At 44.7% G+C, this 27,716-nt stretch overlaps 2 protein-coding genes and 5 non-coding genes across 12 annotated transcripts in view; 1 reads left to right on the top strand and 6 right to left on the bottom strand.

Moving 5' to 3' along the window:
- Positions 1-15,357: 15,357 nt before the first annotated feature.
- On the bottom strand, positions 15,358-21,782 carry RPL7A (ribosomal protein L7a). Its single transcript, XM_077464572.1, has 8 exons — positions 21,760-21,782; positions 20,038-20,158; positions 19,664-19,813; positions 18,751-18,891; positions 18,487-18,566; positions 17,174-17,304; positions 16,920-16,989; positions 15,358-15,517 (listed from the first exon to the last, which is right to left on the bottom strand). Exons 1-8 carry the CDS (start codon positions 21,760-21,762, stop codon positions 15,413-15,415), a joined length of 801 nt encoding a protein of 266 aa, XP_077320698.1. The 5' UTR covers positions 21,763-21,782; the 3' UTR covers positions 15,358-15,412.
- Positions 17,058-17,133, bottom strand: LOC143989663 (small nucleolar RNA SNORD36). Its single transcript, XR_013277057.1, has one exon. It is a non-coding gene; the product is annotated as a small nucleolar RNA SNORD36 (small nucleolar RNA).
- Positions 17,384-17,457, bottom strand: LOC143989646 (small nucleolar RNA SNORD36). Its single transcript, XR_013277055.1, has one exon. It is a non-coding gene; the product is annotated as a small nucleolar RNA SNORD36 (small nucleolar RNA).
- Positions 18,634-18,708, bottom strand: LOC143989651 (small nucleolar RNA SNORD36). Its single transcript, XR_013277056.1, has one exon. It is a non-coding gene; the product is annotated as a small nucleolar RNA SNORD36 (small nucleolar RNA).
- Positions 18,960-19,029, bottom strand: LOC143989670 (small nucleolar RNA SNORD24). Its single transcript, XR_013277058.1, has one exon. It is a non-coding gene; the product is annotated as a small nucleolar RNA SNORD24 (small nucleolar RNA).
- On the bottom strand, positions 20,232-20,300 carry LOC143989675 (small nucleolar RNA SNORD24). The gene has a single exon (XR_013277059.1). It is a non-coding gene; the product is annotated as a small nucleolar RNA SNORD24 (small nucleolar RNA).
- A 180-nt stretch (positions 21,783-21,962) lies between the features above and the next one.
- Positions 21,963-27,716, top strand: part of MED22 (mediator complex subunit 22) — a 32,084-nt gene continuing 26,330 nt past the window's right edge. The window contains exon 1 of one of the 6 annotated variants that reach the window (XM_077465175.1): positions 21,963-22,134. The gene's annotated coding sequence lies outside the window, so the exon portion shown is untranslated. Of the gene's footprint in view, positions 22,231-27,716 lie in introns of all 6 variants that reach the window. The other 5 variants (XM_077465182.1, XM_077465151.1, XM_077465167.1 and 2 more) reach the window with 5 other exon arrangements.

Here is a 27,716-nt window from a genome sequence, read left to right on the forward strand (position 1 = left end):
GTAGCAAAGAGGGGGAATGGGTGTTGGGAGTCGGACTTTAAATATACTCCCGTGTGCACAAAAACATTTATTTTACACAATATAAAAAGCAATAATAATATACACATTACAAACAAATCCGTGCATAAGGTCTGCTAGAAGGGTCAATACGTTTCATGGATCATCCGCTTTGTCAGGACCAGAAGAGTTAGGCACATTGAGATTGTTAAGTCAGACAATTTAAAAACAGATCTATAACAAAAAAAAAAAAAGAAGAAAATCAAATATCATATCCAAAAAATACAAACATTAGGGTGTTGGTATAGGTCAGATTATAGCATTTTATCCACCAATTATTCTTCCCATTCCTCATGAGAAAAATTGTTTATGTCTTTATTACATATCAATTCATCCCTTTGGAAAGAAACAAGCACACTTACCCAAAATGGATGTAGTATAATATACTAGGTGTCCATGGAAGGAAAAGGGTCAATGATCTCAAAATATAGCCTGCCAGCCCATGGGAAGGCAACCATCAGGTTAAAGTATCAAGGTGAGGTAAACTATAACAACCAAAAGAAAAAAGGAAGGGATATTAACTAGCAAGAGGGTTCATGACTGTATCATAATAGACCAAGCTACATAGCCCCTATTTGTCAAAGCCTGTATATATATAGAAGGGGAATGCTTACCTAAGATCTCAGTTGATATGTATATGATATTGTGGTGAATCAAATATGAAGTCCAAGTAGATTGTAATGCATGTACTGAGATTGAGGGGCTCACCACACTATACTGACATGAGGAAAATCCAAGCTTAGACCACTCATAAATAAAGTGATAGATTTATAGCACATTGTCCACCTCAAAAAAAAAGTAACTATGCTTACCCTCAGGTGTGAAAGATTGATGCATGATGCATAAATCAGCAACAATTCCAAATTCCAAAAAGGGCTCTATTTGGGATTTTGAATTATTGCTGTTTTATGCATCATGCGTCCATCTTTCACACCTGAGGGTAAGCATAGTTACTTTTTTTTTTTGAGGTGGACAATGTGCTATCAATCTATCACTTTATTTATATGAATGGTTTAAGCTTGGATTTTTCTCGAGTCAGTATAGTGTGGTGAGCCCCTCAATCGCAGTACATGCATTAAAATCTACTTGGACTTCATCTTTGATTCACTACGATATCATATACATATCAACTCAGATCTTGGGTTAGCATTCCCCTTTTATATATACAGACTTTGACAAATAGGGGCTATATAGTACATCTCTAGCTTGGTCTATTCTGTACAGTGATGAACCCTCTTGCTAGCTAATACCTTTCCATTTTTTTTTGTAATTTATTAATTTATTTTTGGCTGATATAGTTTACCTGGCCTCGATACTTTAACCTGAAGGTTGCCCTTTCATGGGGCAGCAGGCTATATTTTGAGATCATTGACCCTTTTCCTTCTATGGACAACTAGTCTATTATACTATATCCATTTTGGGTAAGTGTGCTTGTTTTTTCCCAAAGGAATAAATTGATATGTAATAAAGAGATAAACAATTTTTTCATGAGGAATTGGAAGAATAGGTATTTGTGAATAAAATGCTTTAATCTGACCTGTACCAACACTCTAATAATATGTTTGTATTTTCTGATATGATGTATGATTGTCTTTGTTTTTGTTAATAATAGATCTGTTTGTCTGATTTATCAATCTGAAAAGAGAGAAAACACTGCCCTACTACAGGGGCTTGATGAAGACCTCTAGAGTCGAAACGTGCGTCGGGCAGCTTTCTTGTACCCCCCATTGCTTTTACTATTGTTCGTAATCACTTTTTATGGATATTTTTTGGTGTGTCATTTTATTTATGACATATTGACATATTGCAATAAACCTATGAGTGTTTTTTGACCTGCACCATTTGGAGCCCCTCTGTTCCTTTTTTATATCTCAACCTGAGCATTGGAGGACAACAAGTGAACTGGTCTCAGATAAGGCCATCTTGGAGTATTTACTCCTTGGAGCTCGCGGATACAGAGTCGAGGACCTTCTGTAAGGATCCATCTAACCACTGCTCCCACATTTATGATAGGGTTATGCTTCCACCATCAGGTGGTTGGACACTTTCCAAAAAAAAGCTGTAATCCCCTCCAGGTCTAACCTTCTAGGCACAAGCCTCAGTTTTGTAGCAATCCATGCACATAGGAAAAAGAGTGGGATCCCTATGTCCTGTGATGTGAAGGATTTTACAGGTAAACCAAAAACCCAATTTTCTTTATTATATATCTCAGGACACAGGGTATCTTCATCTCTGTTACAATAGGGATGTCCCAAAGCATTTAATATGAGGGGAAGGCAACATGCCAACAGGCCCCAAAAACAAAAACCAATGCAGGTTAGAACCTCAGCCGCCTGCAAGACCCTCAGCTTGAAGGTTGCAGAGCCCTGAACATCTAAGCAGTCTAATGACAAATTTATCTTTTGTGGAACAGACACATAAGAGAATTTAGTCACCGTGTCTTATGCCGCGTACACACGACCGGACTTTCCGGCAGAATAGGTCAGACAGAATCAGTCCGTCAGACATTCCAATCGTGTGTGGGATAATCCCACACACGATTTAAAAAATTCAGACGGACCTAGAAATAGAACATGTTTCAAATCTGTCCGACGGACTCAATTCCTATCGGGAAAACTGTTCGTCTGTATGCTGGTCTGATGAACCAAATACAACGCAAGGGAAGCTATTGGCTACTGGCTATTGAACCTCCTTTTCTAGTCCTGTATTACGTCGTCATGTTCAAAACAAACGGACTTTCGACGGGCAAGTCTGTTCGTTCGGATGTCCGACGGAACTCCGTCGAAAGTCTATCGGGAAGACCTTCAGACCTTTTCTGCTGGAAAGTCCAGTCGTGTGTATGCGGCATTACTGTTCCACACTGACAAAATATTCAGTTGAATGGGGCTAGAATGGAAATGGGAAAATGGCACTGTTTGGGGAAAAAAAACAGTCCATCCTCCCTAGGACCCTCATGCAGATGAAACTACCTCACCTGAGATTGCAGCAACAAACATTGTTCCAGGGGTAGGATCACATTCAACTGATCCATGTTCAAATATTTCAGTCTCTAAGTTGGGATCAAGGCTGATTTTTGGAAGTTCAGAATCCACTCAAACCTTTCCATAGCAAGTACCATCTGATGTACATTGGATTCCAGAAGCAAAGCATATTAATCCCAGAGCGGGTGGTCATCCAGGTAACCATCAATGGGAATACACTGCAAATGCAAGAGACCCAAGCTCAGAGAAAACACCTTTGTTAGTATCCTGGGGACAGTGGAGAGGCCACATGGCAGAGCTATGAACTGAAAATGTCTGTTCTCCAAAACATTTGAAAGCATGAAACCTGGAAGGCTTAGAATTTAAAGCTTGTAACCTTGAGCCTATGCTGCAGACCTACTGTAATTGTCTGCAAATGCTAGCAATCATGGGTGAAGGCTTCCCTTTATTGGACTTGTCCTCCCATTTTGGAGGATTTGGAGGTCCATGGCTTTATGAGGAATTGGGTATTGGGCTTAGGCTTAAAGCTGGAGGTCTATGAAAAACGAAAAGGGTGCTTCTTGGAAGTAGACAGAGTAGGCTTCTGCACGACAGACTTCTTCTTGAGTAGTAATTGGGTACTCTTACCCACAGTTACTTTTTGGATGTAATCATCCAAGGGAAGAGCAAATGCTTGTCACTACTGGAAATGTGGGTGGGGGGCCTGTCACTATTGGAAATTTTAGTGGGGCTTGTCACTTTTGGTAATGTGGGTGGGGCTTGCCACCATCGGAAATGTGGGTGGGGTTTGTCACTATAGTAAAATGTGGCTGGGGCTTTGCCATTATTGCAAAAGTGGGTGAGGCTTTTTATTATTGGAATTGTGGTTGGAACCTGTCACTATTGGAAATGTCGGCAGCAGTGGCATATCATCCACGTATGCAAGGTGTTTACTAACATAGGCTCGAAGTCAGGGGCCCACTGTGGCCTGACCAACCCGGCATCCATGGATGATGAAACGTGGATGGTGAAATTTGACAGTTTGGGGGTGATCGGTGCAGCAATGGAGGCAGTTACACGCACTGATCTCCCTATATGGCTTTCAATGAAGCAGCTGAAAGCCACTACTCTTCCTCTCCCTCCCGTTGCTTTCAGCTGCTTCATTGAAAGCCATACAAAGAGATCAGTGCTTGTAACTGCCTCCACCGCCACACTGATCACCCCGACTGTCCACCACATTTCTCTTTCTCTATGGGCTCCCCTGAGTGCTGTTCTGGTCCCCCTGCCTGCTCTACCTGCTCCTCTGGTCCCCCTCTGATCCTGCTGTTCTTTATCTCCACCTTCTGTTCATGTCTTAAATTCAGCTACAGATTTTGCAGCTGTGGTGACAACTCTGCACATGCTCAGTTTCAGTGAGTTTCTATGCTAAGCATTTCCTCACTATAACATCTGAGTAGCCCATGTGAATACAGTCACAGATGTGGTAGTACACACAGTGGTAACTGGCAGCCCACTCCCTCCCTCCTCAATACCCACCTACTAGCTAAACACAATGGGGGGTCGGATATAATATGTAGATTAATGAAGGCTTCACCTCCCTCTTATTCTAAGACACAGGCTTAGGGGCGTGACACAGCCTGTGACTGGAGAAATCTGCCCACACCATGTTATTTCCACAAAATAATAAAGATTTGATTTCAAATATATATTTTTATGACAATTTATAACAGTTTATTGCTATTACTTATTTATTTTTACTCTGTATCCTGAAGACTGTTTTTTTTTTTTTTTTTTTAGCATGTGACTAGCAGCAGAGGACTAGAAGCTCCTCCTGCTTATGTTTCCCTGTAGACAGGCTGGGAAAGGTCTGGGTCTTGTTACAGCTTTATATTGATTATTTATTAAAATAATTATAGTGCCATCATCCATATACAGGCAGTCCCCGAGTTACAAACATCCAACCTACATACGACTCATGCTTAAAAATGGAGGGACAAAACAAGAAGTGAGAGAAAATCTACCTCTAGGAAGGGAAATGTAAGAGTTATCATGGGAAAAGGTGTCTCCACTGAAGCTTTATCACCAATCCTTGTTTCCACAACAAACCAAAATTTTCAGAGTGCCCACCAGTGCCAATTTTCAAGAGTGCCCACCAGTGCCGCCTATCAGTGGCCATCATTGCTGCATATCAGTGTCCAGCGTCGGTGCCCGTCAGTGCCGGCTCATTGGTGCTACCTCATTGGTGACGCTTAATATTACAAAGACTTTTTGGGAGCCTAGCCGCATACAGGACCCTGAAGTCCAACCACCGCCTTCAGGATTTCTAAGGGTGTAAATTTTTGATTTCACTCCTCACTGCCTATCACAGTTTTGAAGGCCATAAAATGCCAAGATAGCACAAAACCCTCCTCAAATAATCCTATTTTGGAAAGTAGACACCCCAAGCTATTTGATGAGAGGCATGTTGAGTCCATGGAATATTTTATATTTTGCCATAAGGTGCGGGAAAAATTATTGTTTTTTCTTTTTGCGCAAAGTTGTCACTAAATGATCTATTGCTCAAACATGTCGTGGGCATATGTGAAATTACACCCCTGAATTACATTCTGCTGCTTCTCCTGAGTACGGGGTTACCTCATTTGTGAGACTTTTGGGGAGCCTAGCCGTGTACAGGACCCTGAAAACCAAGCACCGCCTTCAGGCTTTCTAAGGGCGTAAAATGGTGATTTCACTTCCTCACTACCTATCACAGTTTCGGAGGCCCTGAAATGTCCAGATAGCACAAAACCTCGCCAAAATGACCCCATTTTGGAAAGAAGACACTTCAAGCTATTTGCTGAGAGGCATGTTGAGTCCATGGAATATTTTATATTTTGCCACAAGTTTCGGGAAAATTAAAATGTATTTTTTTTTTTACACAACATTGTCACTTAATGATATATTGTTCAAACATGGCATGGTTATATGTGGAATTACACCCCCAAATACATTCTGCTGCTTCTCCTGAGTACGGGAATACCACATGTGTGGAACTTTTTGGCAGTCTAACCATGTACAGGACCCCGAAAACCAAACACCGCCTTCAGGCTTTCTAAGTGCGTACATTTTTTGATTTCACTCCTCACTGCCTATCACAGTTTCGGAGGCTATATAACCCCTCCCATTACTGGGAGTCCTCAGTTTTGTAGCCAAGCAAAGTGTATCCCAAAGAAGGGAGGGACCTCTGTGTTCCCTGATGTAAATCAAAGAAAAAGATTTTACAGGTAAGCTGCTATAAAAATCCTATTTTCTTTTCTTACATCGGAGACACAGAGCCATAGTAATTACTATGTGGGATGTCCCATAGCAATGGCAACTGAAGGGGGGGAGACAGAACAAAAAACAGGAGGACATGGGGCTCAAACTGCAGCCTCAGTATACTGCGCCCAAAGGCAATATCCTTATGACCTTTAATATCGATTTGATAAAATCTGATAAACATATGGACCGAAGACCAAGTTGCGGCCTTACAGATCTGAGCCATAGAGGCCTGATGATGCACCACCCAAGAGGCACTAATCATCCTGGATGAGTGTGCTCGAACATGAGAAGGAAGAATTTTCTTCTTTAAGCTGAAGATTGAATAATCACTTGACAAATCCATTTGGAACCAGAAATACCTTTATTGCTAAATATTTACACAGGCGATTACAGGAATTGTGCTGTCATCCCAACGTAGGACGACGGCACAATATAACACAATACAAAAGGTATATATATGTATAACCTGGGAGCTCCCCCTGCTTTAAATTTTATACGTAAGGCCTCACTTAAAGTACTTTTATCCGGGGTCTTCTTTTCTTCGCTAGCTAAAGTCACTCCTTTGTATTTGTAATCCAAAGTTCATGGAGGATTAAACTGAAATGCTCCTGATGTAACTCCAGTAACTTATTTACAAACGCTTGAGGCGCCAAGGTAGATAGGCCTCAAGCCTGCTCAGTGTCAGTTGCTCTGCTATGCCACCGTGGAACTACAGGTTCCACGGAGGCCTGTATGTGAGTCAAACTACATGCAAAAGTTAACAAATGGTGGGTCGCAACCTGCTCACCAACTGGATCGGAGTTCCGTGTGATCACTTTGGTCCAGTGACTGTAGCTTTCCTCTGTCAGCTGAGCCAGACGCTCTGTATCGCTTCGCTGAATCAATCCGATTCTCCGCGGAGTGTCTCTGGACCTTCTTAATCCGGCCACCGGCTTTCAGGCTCCATCTGGTCACCTCACAAACAAACAGGCTGGCTCTCTGCGATGGCTGTCGGCTGATGTCTCTGGGAAGCCTCCCCACAGATGCGCTCAGGCAGGCAACGTGGTCCCAAGAGACCTAAAATGGCCGCTCAGGGTCCTTTTATGTCCTACCCAGCATGCACTGCCAGAGAAAGTGTTCATGGGTAGGTCATCATGCCTCCTGGGTAAAAAGAGTCAACCTTCTGATCAAAACAGTCACTTCCTGTATATGTCTTTTGTGCTTTCTTCAAAGCAATAAACATTTAAGTTCCGTACCAGTATTTGGCCGCTAGATGGCGCCAAATACTAAGCCATAGAAATGTCCATAGACTTTTGATTATCACATGGAAACACACATTAATAAACAAGCATGTCAGCGCTACACAAAAAAATGCAAATAGCTGCTTTTGTATGTTCATAAACTACTGCTGTAACCCCTTTAGATCCATCAGAAGAGGAACACCATCTGTTCAATTAAGAACCCCCTCTGGCTGCTGGGACCACACCTGCTGCTATAGGCAGACACAGAGCTGCTGCAAAAGGCATTGTACTAGGCAAGTGTAATATACTCCCTTTAGAGGAAACATTTTAAAGACAGTTAATTATATTTATATATGGGAGAAAAAGCATAGGTGGACCTTTTACAGTTTCTAGGCTTCTCCCCTTACCTTATCCTTGCTGCATCACAGCGGGAAGCGAAGTTAAACCTTCCAAGACTGGGGCCATTTTAATAGTGGTTTCCCTTACGTACCTGTTCACTTGCTGCGAGAATAAAAAAAGGGGGGGGGGCTGTGAAGCTTATCACCTTCTCCTCCAGCATACTCTGTAGGAGGGAAGACATAGCTCTTTGGAAGGGGAAAATATTTATTTGGCCAGAGCTGTTTAAGCCACAAATCAAGCATGCGCTCCATGCATGTAGTGGCTAGTGCTGGCTTAAAGATAGCAGAGCAGGCTTCCGACGCTTTCTTAAAATACCCTTCTGCCTTCCTGTTCATTTGCTCCTTTAGGGTGCCCGAGTCCTCAAAGAAAAGCTCTGAACCCTTTGAAACGTTAGATAGGGAAGCGTTTTTGGATTACGGGGATGGGAGGGAGGGTGAAATATAAAGAGGTTGGGGTTTTAGGGTACGGGGGAGGGGGCATTTGCCCCTCATTTCGGGTGTGGGGGAGGGTGGTCTCTCCTCTACTCAGGGTAAGGGGCAACCGAGGCCCGAAGCGACCAAAAGGGTAGGAAGGGCTGCCGAGAGGCTTCAAAATCCCAGATGACCACATTAAAGATAGTGTCCTATAATGTCCTGGGACTAAATAACCAAATTAAAAGAGCGAATATTTTGCGAGAAATTAAATATTTAAACGCTGACATAGTTCTCCTCCAAGAAACGCATATAGCACAGGCCTCAAGTTTAAGGATATGGTCCAGAGAGTACCCGAACTGGTTCTATAGAGACTCCCCATCCAGTCGAGGGGAGTCGCCATAGGCATTGCGAGCGGGATAAGGTTTGTACCCGAGGAAAGAAGAGCACACCCGGAGGGACATTATTTGTTCCTAAGGGGCAGAATAGAGGAAACTATGTATTCAATAGCTAATATATACGGCCCTTAAAGAAATCTAATAGGGTTTTTTATGGGAGTAGTAGATAAGTTTATGCAGTTTAAAAGGGGCTTGGTGTTGCTGGCGGGAGACTAATTTTAGTATGGATCCAATGGTGGATAGCATGTCTCGTGCACAGCAGACGGAGAAGGAATTGCGGAAAAAAAAAAAAAAAAAAAAAAGCTGCACCAACATCAACTGATGGACGTGTGGAGAATACAACATGCAAAAATAAGGGACTATTCGTTCCACTCCGCTGTGCACAGGACGTACTCGAGGATTGATTTTTTTTTAGTCGAACATAGGATGCTAAACGCAGTGAAGAGTTCAAAGATTGAGACCGGGGTCTTCTCAGATCACACCCCAGTATCAATAAAATTAAGGAAAGAGGGGGAATGTAAGGAGTATAAAAGATGGAGATTGAATGTTGCACTTTTACAAGATACTGAGGTTGTTGAAAAGATTAAGGCCGAACTGGAATGTTTTTTTACAACAAACAGTGGGAGCGACACTTCGGAAGCCACAGTGTGGGAAGTACATAAGGCCTATATGAGGGGGATTCTGATTTCAATTGAAACTGCGAAGAAAAAAAGCAAATACACAGATTAGGGAAGGGTTAGTCAAAGAAATTCAAGCGCTTGAACAGGGACTCAAAAATGGGGGGGGGGGGGGGTAAAAGGGCAGCACAGGAATCAAATATTAAAAAAGAGGGTTTAAAAAGTCATTGAACAAGAAAATAGATCAATTTACTATCGGTTTAAGAAAGAGAAGTGTCAGTGGCGGGACATGTCGAGCAAATACCTCGCTAAAATGTTAAAAAAGAAAAATAAAGCCATCTTTATTGAGAGTATACAAACAGGGAAAGGAGATAAGGTTTTCTCTACCCCAGGGATCGCACAGGCCTTTCGGGAATACTACGGGAAATTATACTCAATAAATCAAAAGGAACCCCTAGTTAATATTAAAAAAAGAGCAGAGCATACTAGAATCTTCCTCGAGGGATGTGGCTTAAAGAAAATACACCCAGATAAAGCGGCCCCACTAGAGGACCCAATAACAGAATGAGAAATACTCAGAACAATAAGAGTCGGCATCAGGGAAAAGCCCAAAATTCAGCGAGATATTGACGCCCAGAATGGTATCATATATGAACGGGATAGGTGGAGACTGGGAGATACGACGGGAAGCGTTAGAAGCCGAGATTACTATCATCCCGAAGGAGGGAAAAGATCCCTCTTTGTGCTCAAGTTATTGGCCCATCTCTCTATTAAACACCAACGTAAAATTGTATGCAACGATCTTAGCCAGCCGATTAAAAACGTAATGAATGACTTGGTTCATACAGACCAAGTGGGATTCATCCCGGGTAGGGAGAGTAGGGATAACGGCATCAGAACCCTTCTAGTTATACATAAACTGAAAGAAAGTGGACCCCCAGGTCTGCTACTGTCTATAGACGCTCAGAAAGCGTTCGACAGAGTAGACTGGGGGTTCATGCAAAAGTCCCTAGAGGTATATGGAGTTGGCCCTAGGATGCTAAGCTGGATAAATGCCCTATACAAACATCCCACAGCGAGGGTCAAAATAAACGGGTCCCAATCAGGGCCTTTCGAGATTTTTCAATGGGAGACGGCAGGGTTGTCCCCTTTCTCCTTTACTATTTATTCCATCAATGGAACCAGTTATCCAGGATAAGATCGAACTCAGATATTAAGGGAATGGAGATTAACAATGTCGAGCATAAAATAGCTGCCTATGTGGATGATGTTCTGTTCTACGCGACTAGTTCTAGGACAACCCTCCCGAGCCTATTGAACATCTTGAAAAGGTATGGGGAAGTTTTAAACTTTAAAATGAATCCCGCAAAATCCGAAATTCTAAATATAAATCTCGGCCCACAGGAGGTTCAAACACTCAAACAAAATTTCCCATTTACTTGGAGGGAGAAGGAAATTAAGTATCTCGGCGTTAAAATAACACCTTCATGTGATTTGTTATGCCAACAAAACTTTATTCCGTTAATGAACGATATTAAATCAGAATTGAATACAATGGCCCCTAGACAGAAATCTTGGATTAATAGGATAAATTGTTTAAAACTGATAATACTCCCTAAAGTTGTATATCCAATTCAAATGTTACCAATTCCAATTTTTATTTTAAGAAACTAAATCTGCTATTTTGCAGGTTTATCTGGTGGCATAAAAAACCACGGATAAGCATGGGAATACTTTCTAGAGATAAGACCCAAGGGGGGTTGGGGGTTCCCGATATTAAAACCTATTACTATGCAATTTTAAGGGATAAGTAATGTTGCACTAGGAAAAGTGATCTAGATCCCGTCACAGTTAAGAGAATTAGACACCCATACGCACATAATTACACGGGTTGCAATAGTAATATGGGATAGGGTTCACAAAAAAGGGATTATAATTCCCCGTTAATACCCTTATGTGACACCAACTATTTTTCACCAGGGAAAGATAGGATATTTGTGGGGTGGTTTAGAAATAGGGAGGCACAGATAAAAGATATTACTAATAAAAGAGAAAATTTGCACATTTCATGATTTAAAAATGAAACAAAAGGTGTTAGATATTAATTGGTGGAGATATGCTCAGCTGAAACATTTTGTGGAATCCCTCCCACATCCGATGTTGTCTACTGACCTTTTGCTCCCATTAGAGCAGTTGTGTACGGTGACTAAAGGAAGGAGAGGGATTGCGAAGATATATAATATACTGAGCGGACTGAAAAACACAGATACCCAAGCATATATTAAAAAATGGGAGGAAGAGATTGGGATAAAAAGTACAGAGGTGGAGATTAAGAAAATACTAAAAATGCCGCATATAATCTCCCCAGACTGTAGTCTATTGGAAATGAACTAAGTGTATGGCCAGGTGGTACCCAACACCAGACAGACTATACCAGTTTCAGAGCAGGAGTTCTAACTTGTGCTGGAGGGGATGTGCAGAAATTGGTTTGGTGGTACATATATGGTGGACATGCCCCAAAATTAAAACTTTGGAAGACCGTTCTGTCAACTATTAAAGAAATAACGGGTTTAGATATCCCAGAGGATCCAAAGGTATGCCTGCTTCACGGGACCACCATGCCAATATATGATATCATTGATCCCAAGCCTACTAAATGCGGCAAAGAGCTTAATCCCCAGCCAGTGGAAAAACCCAGAGACTCCCTCTGAAAAGTTGGTTTGAAAAAAAAAAAAAAAAAAAAAAAAAAATCTATAAAATCCATAATTTGGAGTACTTAACCACTTGCTTACTGGGCACTTAAACACCATTCTGCCCAGACCAATTTTCAGCTTTCGGTGCTCTCACAATTTGAATGACAATTACTCAGTCATGCAACACTGTACCCAAATGAATTTTTTGTCCTTTTTTTCCCACAAATAGAGCTTTCTTTTGGTGGTATTTGATCACCTCTGGGGTTTTTATTTTTTGCGCTATAAATGAAAAAAGACCGAAAATTTTGAAAAAAAAACGCATATTTCTTTGTTTCTGTGACAAAATTATGCAAATTATTAATTTTTCTTCATAAATTTTGGTCACAATTTATACTGCTACATATCTTTGGTAAAAATAACCCAAATTAGTGGATATTATTTGGTCTTTGTGAAAGTTAGAGCGTCTACAAGCTGTGGTGCGAATCGCACAAAATTGATCACATCTGATGTACTGGTGGCCTATCTCGCTTCTTGTGACCCGAACAAGTCAGAAAAGTACAAATACCCCCCAAATGACCCCTTTTTGGAAAGTAGACATTCCAAGGTATTTAGTAAGAGGCATAGTGAGCTTTTTGATGTTGTCATTTTTTTCCCACAATTCTTTGCAAAATTAAGATTTTTCATTATTTATTTTTTTCTCCACAAAATTGTCATTGTAATAGGTTATTTCTCTCACGTGGCATGTGTATACCACAAATGACACCCCCCAAAAAATTCTGCTACTCCTCCTGAGTATTACAATACCACATGTGTGTGACTTTTTCACAGCCTGGCCACATAGAGAGGCCCAACATGCAGGTAGCGCCATCATGTGTTCTAGGAACATAAGTTACACATCTAACTTGTTGACTATTTATTACACTTTTGAAGCACCAGGACAATGACACGTGACACTGATGACAGATGGCACTGATACGTGGCAATGATGACACTTATACATGGCACTGATGACAGATGGCACTAATATGTGGCACTGAAGACGCGTGGCACTGAAGACACGTGGCACTGAAGACACGTGGCACTGAAGACAGATGGCACTAATACATGGCACCGATGACGCGTGACACTGATGACAGATGGCACTGATAAGTGGCATTGATGACACGTGACACTGACAACAGATGGCACATGACACTGACAGGTGGCACTGATGACAGATGGCACTATGTGGCACTGACGACACGTGGCACTGGGGGCAGGTGGCACTGGGGCGGATGGCACTGCTGGGGGAGGATGGCACTGCTGGGGGAGGATGGCACCATTTTATTTTTTTACTTTTTTTTTCATTCACAGGCAGAACGGCTGCCGCTGTTCATCTCTCCCCTCTCGCACTGTCTGTGCGAGGAAGGAGAGCGGAGCTGAGAGATGATCTCATATGTAAACATATGAGATCATCTCCCATTGGACACGCCGATCACGCTGTTAACGGCCGCTGTGATTGGCCGTTTACAGCGATCTGTGTTTGCCTGTCCCCGGGGGACACGGCGAACACAGAACTTCCGCGATGTGCGCCCGCGGCGGCGCGCATTGCGGAAGTAAACATCACGCCGTCCAGGGACGGCAACCCGGACGAAGGCGCCTGCTCTACGGCCGTCATTCGGCCATAGGGCGGGCGCGAGGAGGTTAAAACATAGTGGAGAAATAGGATTTATAAAGAGATGAAAAGATACCAACAAACACCAAGATATATTGCTAGGTTGGCAGAAGCACAACAGTATATGAGCAGATCGGGCTGTACAGACAACTTCTAGTCCTCCAGCTCCAGGGTGTCATATAGCCTTTAATATAGTTCCTGTGCAGGAAAAGGATCTTTGAACCTTAGATGAGCTTTGTCGATACAGCCCTGACATGCACTTTTCTTCCACCCATAAGGCATTTTCTGGGTATCTGTTTTGCCATCTCTGGGCTCATGGGCTTTGTTATGAAATGAGTCAAATGACAAACACCAGCACATTGCTTCCACTGAAGACAATACCCGTAACAAAAACCCTGTGGATAACAAAAATTCAAATCTAAGAACCTTTTTAAAAGTACCCAACTCTGGAGCCTAGGCTAGTATGTGCAACCCCTGTCCACAGTAAGCATAACAAAAACAGGCTCTGGAAGAAACCACAACACCCCCCCCCCCCCACGAGGATAGAAAAGGGAAGGGGCAATCTGCCCCCTATTTTCTTACCTTAGGGCTTGAATCAACAGATGGCACCTCCAGACATGGAAGCCTTCAGCACCATCTTGCTATTCAGACCCTTATATAAAGGAAGTGTGGCGAATACAGGGTGGATCTGATGCTGCCCTCCGGCACAGCCGTTATTCCCAGCTAGGCTTCACTGGGAGTACCAAGATGGCCACCACTGGACTTGCCGTCACCCAGTCCTGAAAAGTTACATCACTCTGCGCCACCAGCATGAGCCACATGCTGGTGAGAGAGAAGCCCTGCACATGGAGATCTGTAAACAGAAAAAGAGGTACCCAGACCATGCAGGGCCCTGCGCCTCCACTAGAACACCCTGCTGTGCCATTTCAAATGGACCCACTGAATCACCTCCTCCACTCTTCACAGGTACCTCACGGAGGCTACAACTCAATTGGGAGAGGGGGATCCCTTACCTTCACCCCAGACTGTTCCATTAGGTCACTGGGTGGCCCAAACCGACTCATACCCCAGGAATACCCCTGTCACCTAGGAGGAAGGCTGGAAAAATAAACATCTGTTTGGAGTTCCTGCCTGGCCAGAGGAAACACATACTGAGGGACTAAGGCATGTTTCCCTGCTTTTATGATGTTTTCTGTGCTAAGAGCCTCTCTCCAAACCATCCAGGGGGGGGGGGGGGGGGGGGGGTGGGGGTGGGAAGCAGTTTCGGTTAGAAAATGTTGTAAATAAATAATAAAAAAAAAAAAAAAAAAAAAAGTCTTAAATTTAGGGCAAAATGTACTCTGCTACATTTCTGTTGAAAACACAAAATCAGTGTATACTAGTCTGATACCAAGTCTACAATTGATGGTATTTAGATAAAAAAAAATAAAAAATCGGATTAGTCCAGATGTACCGACTTGCCCATTTCTTGAAGCATTGGGCTACCAGGACAGTACAAATATCCCCCCTAATTTTTAGAAAGTAGACGGTCTAATGTATTTAGTAAGAGGCAATGTGAATTTTTTAAAGTTGTAATTTTTCTTGGCCAGCTTTACTTGTACAAAAAGGTTTCACAAAATTAAGCCTTTGTAAATAAAAAACACAAACAATGAAAGTTGGTGAAGTTTTATTATGTACAGAACAAGACAGACACGCCCGGTACATTTAGCCCAGTTTTGTGGCCAGTTCCCTGGCCTTTGCCTTCTCCAGCTTGGCAATTCTGGCCACAGACTTGGGCCCCAGGATTCCTCCTCCCCAGTGACGGCGGATCTGCAGGGAAAAGATAAAAATTAACATTTTTGTACACTCTGAATTTAATAAGACCAAACACTACATACAATAAAGTGCACTAGAAGGCAAGTTTTAAACAGCAGTCAAGGATAAAAGGCATTTCATGTTTTTATTGCTGTCTGACTCCCATTAAGGATATTTACACAATCATGCGGGGACTGAGCAATTGGAAATTCTAAGTTTTGAGTCACCAGAAGGGTAGGGTACTTTGACAATTGTGTTAAGAGTCACTTCACTTGAGATTGTTTTGTCTACAGGACAGTAAGCATCTACATAATGGGTCACAGATTGCAAAAATTGTGTTATATCAATTTCCCGTTTCAAAATGGAAAGAATTTTAGAACTGCTTTAAGCACAAAATACAAGAGCCAAACCATATGAATCTAATGCAAACTTGTAGAAATACATATAGACCGCTTAGGGGCCTCCTTCTGAAAATGCTAGATGACTGGTTGTCATGCTGACCGCTTCAGTAAGGAAATGTACCCAGAATTATACAGATTGGGTGAGCTGATGTCAGACTTTGATCTGAACATTTAATTCAGGTCAGCAAAAGTGAGGCAACCATGCTTTTGAGAATTAGAAAAGGCCTGCAGTGGCAGACCTGTGACAGGCCTAAAGGCTCATGCAAGTGAAACGAATGCATCTCCACATCTCTAAAGATGATATGCATTTGTATATGCTATGTAATCGTCTGAGGGAATTTTGAGCCCACAAAATTGTGTTTGCTTTCAAAAAGCAACTAAATACATCTATATGCTACATTTCATCTCCAGATATTAACTGACTGAGCAAACCCATTTTTAAAAGCAACAGAAAGGAATCCAATGTAGCAATCTTCTAAGATTTGCAGATATCTTTGCGCAACTAGGACATTTAGAACACTTGCACATACATGTAAAGCTGCAATTCAGGCAGTTTTAAAACTAAGTGCCAATTCATCAGCAACTAGCCTGTGTAAAATGTATTCTAGCATTTTGTGTTGGGATAGGAGCTGCAGTTCTCCCCAAAGCATAAGAGTGATTGTGTTTGGCTGGAAAGGCTGTGCTGACACCCGAGTACACAAGAAAACTAGAATTCACATAAGCAAAAAAGTTTAAGAGCGGAAGATAAAAATTAAAAAACCCTAGAGGAATTTTCCTGCATAAAGCACTTGTGTCTCACATGCTTATGACACGATTCAAACATAAAAGGCAAAATTCACGATTAGACTTAAGGGGCTGTGAAATTCCTTCATATCTAGATATTTACACATTTCTAATAAAAAAAGCTCGTCTGTAGAAAAGACACTGGCATGACCAAAAGATGCTAAGGAAAATGATTTCAGTCATTCCAGCAACAGACCAGCATGCACAACAGATCACTTTAGCCCAACTCTTACCTCATCATGTCTGTCATTGTAGTTGGTCTTTACTGCTTCCACCAGTTTGGCGAGAGCTCCTTTGTCCTCACTGTAAAAGGAAAAACAAGTGAGCGAGGGTCTACTAGACTGGGTTTATAATTACAACACAAATCCTTGGCTGCTCAGGGTTAAAAAGCTCAGAAAACCACACGGTGACATTTCAGTTGAAGAAATTCTATTTACATCATAGCCAGAAACATGCAAAACTCTGGACGCAAGGATACGAGACTTACGGATTAACTTGTGTGAAAGCGACACTGGTGCACGTCTTTCTGTGTACCAAGCGTCCCAGCCTGGCTTTGCCTTTGATAATGCAGTAGGGCACTCCCATCTTCCTACACAAGGCTGGGAGGAAGACCACCAGCTGGGGAGAAAAAAAAATAAATACATGAGAATGACAGATCTAGAATACAATGCTGTGACCACCCAGGAAACTGACCACAATTGCTCAGGGTTAAAAAGCTCAAATTTACTCTTCACAGTAGAATCAGGTGAAGAAATTCTTACATCATTGCAATCTATGGTCTCTGAAGTCAAAGCACGCATGAAATGTCCAGTCTCAGAACACAAATCTGAAACTCCAAATTGATATTCACATCTTTAGGTCCACTAAGACAGTACCAATTGTAGGGGGCGGGGAGAATGTCTTATTGATTTCTAAAAGAATGGCATTTAACTCACTGAAGCAACAGTTTACAATGTTTTACAAAAAAACATGGCTACTAATATTTAGACTCAGCCAGCCCCTATTCAAGACAATCCAGAGAACTAGCAGCTGTAATATATTCCATATCTTTGCAGCCCTTATGCTAAAGAAGCCTTTCCATATGCGACAGTTAAAACCCATTTCTCCAAGTGCAAATAAATTTGTCTTTTGCAATGACCTTACCTCTAAATAACTTTCCCCTGACCTTTGCTTTTAAAACGGGTTGTAAAGATAAATATTTTCTCACCTTAATGCAGTCTATGCATTAAGGTGAAAAAACATTTGACAGTGCCGACGCCCGAAGCCCCCCCCGTTTTACTTACCTGACCCCTTGAAAGTCCTGCGCTCGCCCCCAACATCCTCTTAGTCGCTCAGCCTGGCCGCTGATTGGCTGGAGTGAAAGCAGTGCAGCCATTGGCTCACACTACTGTCAATCAGATCCAATGACGCAGCACGCCGGGGCCGTGTGATAGAGCGGCTATAGACACCGGCTGTATCATGGGAGCGCGCCCGCAGGCGCTTCACCATGCGAGGGAGCTCACATGAACGAGAGAAGTACCTGCGTGAGGAAGCAGAGACGGCCACCGAGGGACCCCAGAAGAGCAGGTTCAGGGCCACTCTGTACAAAAAACGAGCTGCACAGTGGAAGTAAAACTTTTTTTTTTTATTTAAAACAACCCCCTTTAAAACCTTTACTTTAATTTATTAATGCAAGCTGATCACTACACCCACCCCCCCCTTTCCCAAAAGTAGTTTGTGCTTTGTGACAATCATTGCATGAATTGGGACAACTGTCCAGCTACAATGCAGCCCAGAATAGCACCACAAAGCTGTACACACCTCAATGGGATCCACGTCATGGGCGATAACCACCAGTTGAGCTTTCTTGTTCTCCACCAGAGTGGTCACTGTGTTGACACCTGCAAAGATTGACACATGTCAGCTGGTCACATGTTAGATGAGGGCCTAATATCAGGAATAGCAGTCAATGCTCAGGGTTAAAAAGCTCATGTTTAGATCCACATAATTTTTTCAGGTGAAGAAATTCAGACATCATCGCAGTGACATGCAGCCAGCAACCCACACGCAGCCAAAACAACCCACCTGCTCTGACGACCGGGGGCCTCTTGGTAGGGACATCTGGTTTACCGGCAGCTTTCTGCTCTGCACGGGCCAGCAAGCGTTTCTTCTTCTCTTGCTTGGTCTCTGGTCTGTACTTGTGTGCCAGTTTAAAGAGCTGAGTGGCTGTAGGAGGAGAACGTGATTAGTTTTCGTTCACATCAGAAGAACCCTCATCTATAGGCCTCAGTCTGTGCGTCAGCGATCTTGGTGGGAGTGTAATCACATCTCTCAGATAGCAAATATTATATATCATCATGTGCACAGACCCAATTTAAATTCCACAAGCAAACATTTGTTACAAAAAAAAAAAAGCATTAAAGCAGAATCAGACATGTGAAATGACATGTGCAGATTCTTCTAAGCAGTGATCCCTGGAAGATTAGAAAAACCTCAGCAATTGCAAACCCATCTTTCTTCAGAAAGGTTTTCAATAAGGAGAGCAATCTAAACCTCTAGGATTTAGCATATTACTAGAGAAAAAGGTAATCACTACTGCACCTGAAAACAGATGCCTTTTGGATCAGTGAAACTACTAGAGACATTGCATTTTATATATCTGCAAAGGAGTTTAAAAAGGATAAGACCACCTTTTGTAACATTACACCAATATTCAGGGTGCAACATGTTACAAATGCACCAGCCCCCCAAACACGATACAGTGTTCTGTGAATGGGAAAACTAAAAGTACCAACAGCTTTTTTCACTTTTCTAAAAGTGATCGTATCCTTTAAATTCTCAGTACAGGTCCTCTAGAAAATATTCAGCTTGTGTCCAACAGGGATGTGGCTTAAGGGTCTCAGGAATCTGGTGTCATTGACCACAAGTGGCTTCAGGTACCACATGCAGCCACTGTACACAAACCCTCATCTTATCTGCAAGCAGCACCCTCAGTCACCTGTCTGCCGGTCCAGAGCCTGGGTGAACTGGTTTATTGCTGGTGGAACCTTTAATCGTTTATACAGGATTGATCGCTGACGCTGAAGCCTGATGTAGCGAGGCCATTTCACGAAGCGGGTGAGATCTCTTTTGGGTTGGATATCTTGGCCTGCAGGAAAAAAAAAAGAAAAAGTGATCAACAGTGTGGAAAAACTACCGCATCTTCAACAGAAGCATCTAGGACTACGGAGGACTTAGGCTTCTGGTCAAAGTAGTGAATACAACCTTGCAATGCTATGGAAGAGTAGCTCCAACACAGCAAAACCCTACATTTTCCAGAGTGTGGTGACCCCTGACTGGCCATCACCGTGGATTCTCAGGCAACTCACTCACCAATGCCAAAGTTCTTGGGCCTCTTCTCAAATAGGGGGTTCACCACCTTCTTGGCTTCAGCCTTCTTGACCACAGAAGGGGCCGGAGCCACCTTCTTCCCCTTGGCCTTCTTTCCTTTAGGCTGGGGGGAGGAGAAAAGGGACAATTAGTACAACGATGGAACAGCATCCTACCAGGGGCACAGCACCTACAGACGCATCAGTGATCTTGGTGGTTGGTGTAATCACACAGATCAGATAGCAAATATTGGGTCATCATCTGCGTCTTTAGGAACTCAATACACATGAAGTTACTACTAGGAGCTGAAAAACCGTGACAAATCCCAGTCATTGACTTGAGCCCAAGATTGTGTCAGGGCAGGATGAGGCTTCATTCACCACACATACCAGGGTTGTGTTCGTTTGAACGTTAAAAAAAAAAAAAAAAAAAAAAAGTGACAGTTCATTCAGTGACATGCGGAGCTGTGCTACACAACTATGTGGACGTCGTTCTAAAGCAACGTGTGACCTGGGCATACAACACTATTCTCTACACCAGCCTCTCAACCTTTTTAACACAGAGGAACCCTTGAAATAAATAGTTCTCCGGTCTCAGGGAACCCCCTGCTAAAAATGAGAAATCTACAACTCATGATACATTAGTGTGATGGTCAGTGGGAAGCATGGCTATTGGGAATAATTTACCTCCTTACAGATAGCTTAAAAGATCAATGGTGTCGGTGGGAGCTTATCCGAGAGGCAGAAATGTCCCAATGCCGAAGGCGCCCCCCAGAAACCTCCGAAGGCGCCCCCCAGAAACCTCCGAAGGCGCCCCCCAGAAACCTCCGAAGGCGCCCCCCAGAAACCTCCGAAGGCGCCCCGGTTGAGAATCACTGCACTACACTGATCCTGTGTAGATCTATGCAGATCAGTGGACATGGTGTGGCTTGTCGAGGTTCACTGAAGATTCACCTCAGTGAACTTATACTGGTCACCAATACATTCCAACCCAACCACGGTGTACAGAATAATCACCCCGTGTACAGAGCCTACAACTATAGCTGGGGGGGGGGGGGGGGGGGCGCATTATTAGCTGTATATAGCAGAGTTAGGGAACCTGGGCACATAGTCACACTACAGCAGGCAAAAATATATACACACACACTGCAGCAGGCCACTATGTGGGGGGGGGGGGGGGGGTGCAACAGGCAACACACTATAGTATACAGAGCACATACACAAAAAATAAATCATACATACACTCTATAGATGACACACAGCAGAAGGCCTGCACACATAACACACTCTCTAGATGACACACAGCAGAAGGCCTGCACACATAACACACTCTCTAGATGACACACAGCAGAAGGCCTGCACACACACACATTCGGCATATATACACGGTACAGGCCGCAGCACACACCGTATAATACACAAATAACACACAGCAGAGGACCGGAACACATACCGTCACATATAGATGGCTGCAGCCGGGAACGGACTATACAGAGCACACAATGAGGGGACACAGAGGCCTCACATCCACCCGGGTGTACACAGCCCCGAGCCGGGTACCATCCCTCATTGCCGGCACCGTACAGCCCGCTCTCCTCCTCATATCCCCGATAGTGTGGAGGAAATGACTAGGAGAAAGCAGCAGCCCAAAGCTAAGCTCCGGACCGGGCGTAACAAGAGAGGATGGCGGCAGATAGAGAAGGCCTCTGAGGCGCACAGCACTCACCATGGCGGACGGGGGAGAGAAAGGAAGAGTGGAGAATTCTGGGTAATATAAGTATCCCGGGCCGGATGACGCAAGTTCTCGCCTACATCACAAAGGAGGAGCCCCATCTAGCGGCGGATGAGTGGAACAGCAGCACTTGCTGTATGGCCGTGGGTGGGTGGGTGGAGGTAAAGAGCGCCATCTGCTGGCAGTGGAAAGGGAGTGCAGGTCGCTGCTCTCTCTGTCTGAGGAAACCTGGACGGACTCGAGGCTACGCCAATCATCTTCCTTCATCTGCAACTGCTGCACAAAATCTGCGCGGCCCCTTTAAGGCTCTCTGCCCCGCCTATTCCGCTGAGGCAATCGGTCAGCGCGGAGAGGGCGGAGTTCCGGGTGGTGAGTGGACGGGGCTGTAGTCGGTGGGTGAGGAGGTCGGTGCCGTGGTGGGGGAGGGGTTGCTACATGTGGGCACTGGTTCCACCCCAAACTGCTGTGAGTGTTGTAGGAGTGTTGGGTCACTACACTGCCCGGCATCACACGTTCTACACACCGAGCAATCGCTACATTCGCTCTGCGGTTACAATCACTTCAATACCGATGTTCTGCCATATAGTGTCCGGCCATCATATAGTGTCCGGTGTTCTGGCAGATAGTGTCCGGCCATCATATAGTGTCCGTCCCCGTACTGCAGTACGGAGCAGACGAAGCTTCGGAAAATCTCAGAAGATGAACGGCGCCTGCACCGCGAGTCCAGGTTCTAGCCCCACCATCCAAGCGGACATAGGGTTGTGAAAATTAGAGGGCCCCACCCGGGCTCGCTTCGCTTGCCGCGCTTCGGGCACGGCCTCGCTGCGCGCGGCTCTTTTCTATTCCAACTCTATGTCCACTTGGATGGTGGGGCTAGAACCTGGACTCACGGCGCAGGCGCCGCTCATCTTCGGGTATTTTCGGGAATCTGTGTGTACTGCGCATGCACAGTACACAGCGGACACTATCCGATGGGGGACAGTATATGATAGGCCATCGGATACTGTCCGCCCTGTACTGCGCTTGCGCAGTACGGAGCAGAAGAAGCTTCGGAAAATCTCAGAAGATGAACGGTGCCTGCGTCGTCAGTGGAGGTGGTGGCCCCACCATCCAAGTGGACATAGGGCTGCAAATATTAGAGTGCCCCTCGCGGGCTCGCTTTGCTCGCCGCACTTTGGGCACGGCCTCGCTGCGCTCGGCTCTTTTTAATCTAACTCTATGTCCACTAGGATGGTGGGGCTAGAACCTGGACTCACGGTGCAGGTGCCGTTCATGTTCGGATATTTTTGGAATCCGTGTGTGCTGTGCATGCGCACTATACACAGCGGACACTATCCGATGGGGGACACAATGTGATAGGACACCGGCCCAAGTCTGACTCTTTTTTTTCACATACATGTAAAAAAAATCTACCTTTTTTTTTTTTTTTCTAGAAAATTACTAAGAAACCCTAAACATTATAATATATATATATATAGCAGAGACCCTAGGGAATAAAATGGTTGGTGTTTTTTGGGGAAAAAATACACTAATGAATACACGAATGAATAAAACATCCCATTGACAGCAATGACAGTTACTCTTTATGGAGAGATGGGGGGGGGGGTGTCTGTTAGAACCCCCATTTGTCCTTTGGGCTCCAATGCAGCCGATCGATCAGACACGGATCGGTTTGATTGGCTGCTTCACTGGCCACTTTGCAGCCTGTAAACAGAGAGCCGGATGCGGCAGTGATGAATGGTCACTTCCAGATTCTGACGTCACACACAGAAGGAACACCTTCCGTTCCTTTCACTGTGAGGCAGGAGAAGGATGCCGTCAGCCGCATCGATATCGGGCTTCCTGATCACTCCGGAGAGCCCGGGAATGGCAGGACCCCCTTCTGCCACCTCTAAAAGTTATCCAGTGGCTGCCCAGCCACTCAGATTACTTTTTTTTTTCTGAAAGAGAATCGCCAGCTGAAAAAAAAAAGACACTGGGGTCGTGGCTGTAACCTGAACCATGATCCCAGTATAACCGCTTCCCTGCTGCAGTGTATATATGATGTGGCCAGTAGGGAATTTGTTAAAATTACATAGTAAGTTACATAGTTGGTAAGGTTGAATGAAGACACCAGTCCATCCAGTTCAACCTGAGTGAGTGCCTACAATTCTCCCTATCCCTGTACATTCCCATCCCAAAATGTTTTATTTTGTGTACAAAGTTGCATTTGCATGCATTTATGTTGTACACATGTTGGTGTGTGTTTTGTGGTGTGGGAAAAATGCAGCATACTGCACTGGTTGGTTCATTAGGAATCGCACAGAAGCGCTCTGTGTGGTGCCATTTCAGCCCATTCATTGTGAAAGAACTCAAGTCGCACCGCACTGCACCAAATGTAATGGAAACTATCTTTGGAAAAACACTGCAACTGGATTGTATGTTACTTCTGTACCATGTGGTCCGGTGCAGATACACACCGAAGGGCCAATTCACACTATGCTGTGACAGACATTTCACTGCATGATAAACTGGCTTTCACCACATGGACACACAGGAAACAGTTTTTAACTACTAGGGGTGCACCGAATGTTTTTTTTGGGTGCCGAAACTGATACCGAAAATGAAAAATACACTAGGCCGAAAACCGATATCGAAACATATTTTAAAAAAAATATTTTTATACAGGTGATGGTCAGAGACTGGGGACATGGTACAGGAGATGGTCAGAGACTGGGGACATGGTACAGGAGATGGTCAGAGACTGGGGACGTGGTACAGGAGATGGCCAGAGACTGGGGACGTGGTACAGGAGATGGCCAGAGACTGGGGACGTGGTACAGGAGATGGTCAGAGACCGGGGACGTGGTACAGGAGATGGTCAGAGACCGGGGACGTGGTACAGGAGATGGTCAGAGACCGGGGACGTGGTACAGGAGATGGTCAGAGACCGGGGACGTGGTACAGGAGATGGTCAGAGACCGGGGACGTGGTACAGGAGATGGTCAGAGACCGGGGACGTGGTACAGGAGATGGTCAGAGACCGGGGACGTGGTACAGGAGATGGTCAGAGACCGGGGACGTGGTACAGGAGATGGTCAGAGACCGGGGACGTGGTACAGGAGATGGTCAGAGACCGGGGACGTGGTACAGGAGATGGTCAGAGACCGGGGACGTGGTACAGGAGATGGTCAGAGACCGGGGACGTGGTACAGGAGATGGTCAGAGACCGGGGACGTGGTACAGGAGATGGTCAGAGACCGGGGACGTGGTACAGGAGATGGTCAGAGACCGGGGACGTGGTACAGGAGATGGTCAGAGACCGGGGACGTGGTACAGGAGATGGTCAGAGACCGGGGACGTGGTACAGGAGATGGTCAGAGACCGGGGACGTGGTACAGGAGATGGTCAGAGACCGGGGACGTGGTACAGGAGATGGTCAGAGACCGGGGACGTGGTACAGGAGATGGTCAGAGACCGGGGACGTGGTACAGGAGATGGTCAGAGACCGGGGACGTGGTACAGGAGATGGTCAGAGACCGGGGACGTGGTACAGGAGATGGTCAGAGACCGGGGACGTGGTACAGGAGATGGTCAGAGACCGGGGACGTGGTACAGGAGATGGTCAGAGACCGGGGACGTGGTACAGGAGATGGTCAGAGACCGGGGACGTGGTACAGGAGATGGTCAGAGACCGGGGACGTGGTACAGGAGATGGTCAGAGACCGGGGACGTGGTACAGGAGATGGTCAGAGACCGGGGACGTGGTACAGGAGATGGTCAGAGACCGGGGACGTGGTACAGGAGATGGTCAGAGACCGGGGACGTGGTACAGGAGATGGTCAGAGACCGGGGACGTGGTACAGGAGATGGTCAGAGACCGGGGACGTGGTACAGGAGATGGTCAGAGACCGGGGACGTGGTACAGGAGATGGTCAGAGACCGGGGACGTGGTACAGGAGATGGTCAGAGATCGGGGACGTGGTACAGGAGATGGTCAGAGACCGGGGACGTGGTACAGGAGATGGTCAGAGACCGGGGACGTGGTACAGGAGATGGTCAGAGACCGGGGACGTGGTACAGGAGATCAATGCAGCCTCACCAGTGCCCGTCAGATGCATCCAGCCATTGTCCCCTCTATTGCAGCTAGCCTGTGAGGGAAAGAGAAGGGAGACACCTCCTCGGCCTGTTTGATCATAGCGCCCGGATCACAGCTTTCATTTCAATAGCTATGTGTTCCTGGCCGCGGGCTGTCACACACAGCCCCTCCCCCTTGTCCGGGCACTTTTATAGACAGATCATCTGTCCAATCCTGGGATGGGTGATCTGTCTATCAAAGTGCCCGGACAAAGGTGAGGGGCTGTGTGTGACGGCCCGCGGCCAGGAACACACAGCTATTGAAATGAAAGCTGTGATCCGGGCGCTGTGATCAAACAGGCGGCGGAGATGGCTCTCCTGCACTATAGGACACCCGCATGATGGGCGGCACCAGGCCCCGCCCCATTTTCGGCTCCATTATCGGCCGTTTTTCTCTTTCGGCAAATTGCCGAAAAGGGCATTTTCGGCCGAAATTTCGGTGCATTCCTATTAACCACTTCAGCCCCGGACCAATTAACAGCCTAAGGACCAGAGGTCTTTTTACAATTTCGCACTGCACTGCTTTAACTGGTAATTGCGCGGTCATGCAATGTTGTACCCAAACGAAATTTGCGTCCTTTTCTTCCCACAAATAGAGCTTTCTTTTAGTGGTATTTGATTGCCTCTGCGATTTTTATTTTTTGCGATATAAATGGAAAAAGACCGAAAATTTTGAGAAAAAAATATTTTTTCTACTTTTTGTTATAAGAAAAATCGAATAAACTAAATTTTAGTCATACATTTAGGGCAAAATGTATTCAGCCACATGTCTTTAGTAAAAAAAAAAATGTCAATAAGCGTATATTTATTGGTTTGCGCAAAAGTTATAGCGTCTAAAAACTAGAGTACATTTTCTGGAATTTACACAGCTTTTAATTTACGACTGCCTATCTCATTTCTTGAGGTGCTAAAATGGCAGGGCAGTACAAACCCCCCCCCCCCCCCCCCCCAAATGACCCCATTTTGGAAAGTAGACACCCCAAGGAAATTTCTGAGAGGCATGTTGAGCCCATTGAATATTTTTTTTTTTTTTTTTTGTCCCAAGTGATTGAATAATGACACAAAAAACAAAAAAGTTTACAAAAAGTTGTCACTAAATGATATATTTCTCACACATGCCATGGTTATATGTGGAATTGCACCCCAAAATATATTCTGCTGCTTCTCCTGAGTACGGGGATACCACATATGTGGGACTTTTTGGGAGTCTAGCCGCGTACGGCACCCCGAAAACCAATCACTGCCTTCAGGGTTTCTAAGGGTGCAAATTTTTGATTTCACTCCTCACTACCTATCACAGTTTCGAAGGCCATAAAATGCCAAAATAACACAAAACCCCCCCAAATGACCCCATTTTGGAAAGTAGACACCCCAAGCTATTTACTGAAAGGCATGTTGAGTCCATGAAATATTTTATATTTTGCCACAAGGTGCAGGAATATTACAATTTAATTTTTATTTTTTTTTCACAAAGTTGTCACTAAATGATATATTGCTCACACATGCTATGGGCATAAGTCAAATTACACCCCAAAATAAATTCTGCTGCTTCTCCCGAGTACGGGGATACCACATGTGGGGGACTTTTTGGGAGCCTAGCCACGTACGGGACCCCGAAAACCAAGCACTGCCTTCAGGATTTAAATATAAAACGATACCAAAAAAACCTGTTAGCGATGGCAGGGATCAGGCCTGACTCTGCGATCGCTGCAGTTATGTGTTTAGTGTTTTGTAAGTGACAGTGATCGATCGATACTGCACTTGGGTGGGCTGGGGCAAAACGCAGGTGCTAGCAGGTATCTGGGCTGATCCCGCTAACAATGTGTTTTTTTGGA

This window comes from Lithobates pipiens, unplaced genomic scaffold (assembly GCF_037356315.1).
Source record: "Lithobates pipiens isolate NorthernLeopardFrog02 unplaced genomic scaffold, aLitPip1_a1.2 Scaffold_1, whole genome shotgun sequence".
NCBI lineage: Eukaryota > Metazoa > Chordata > Amphibia > Anura > Ranidae > Lithobates > Lithobates pipiens.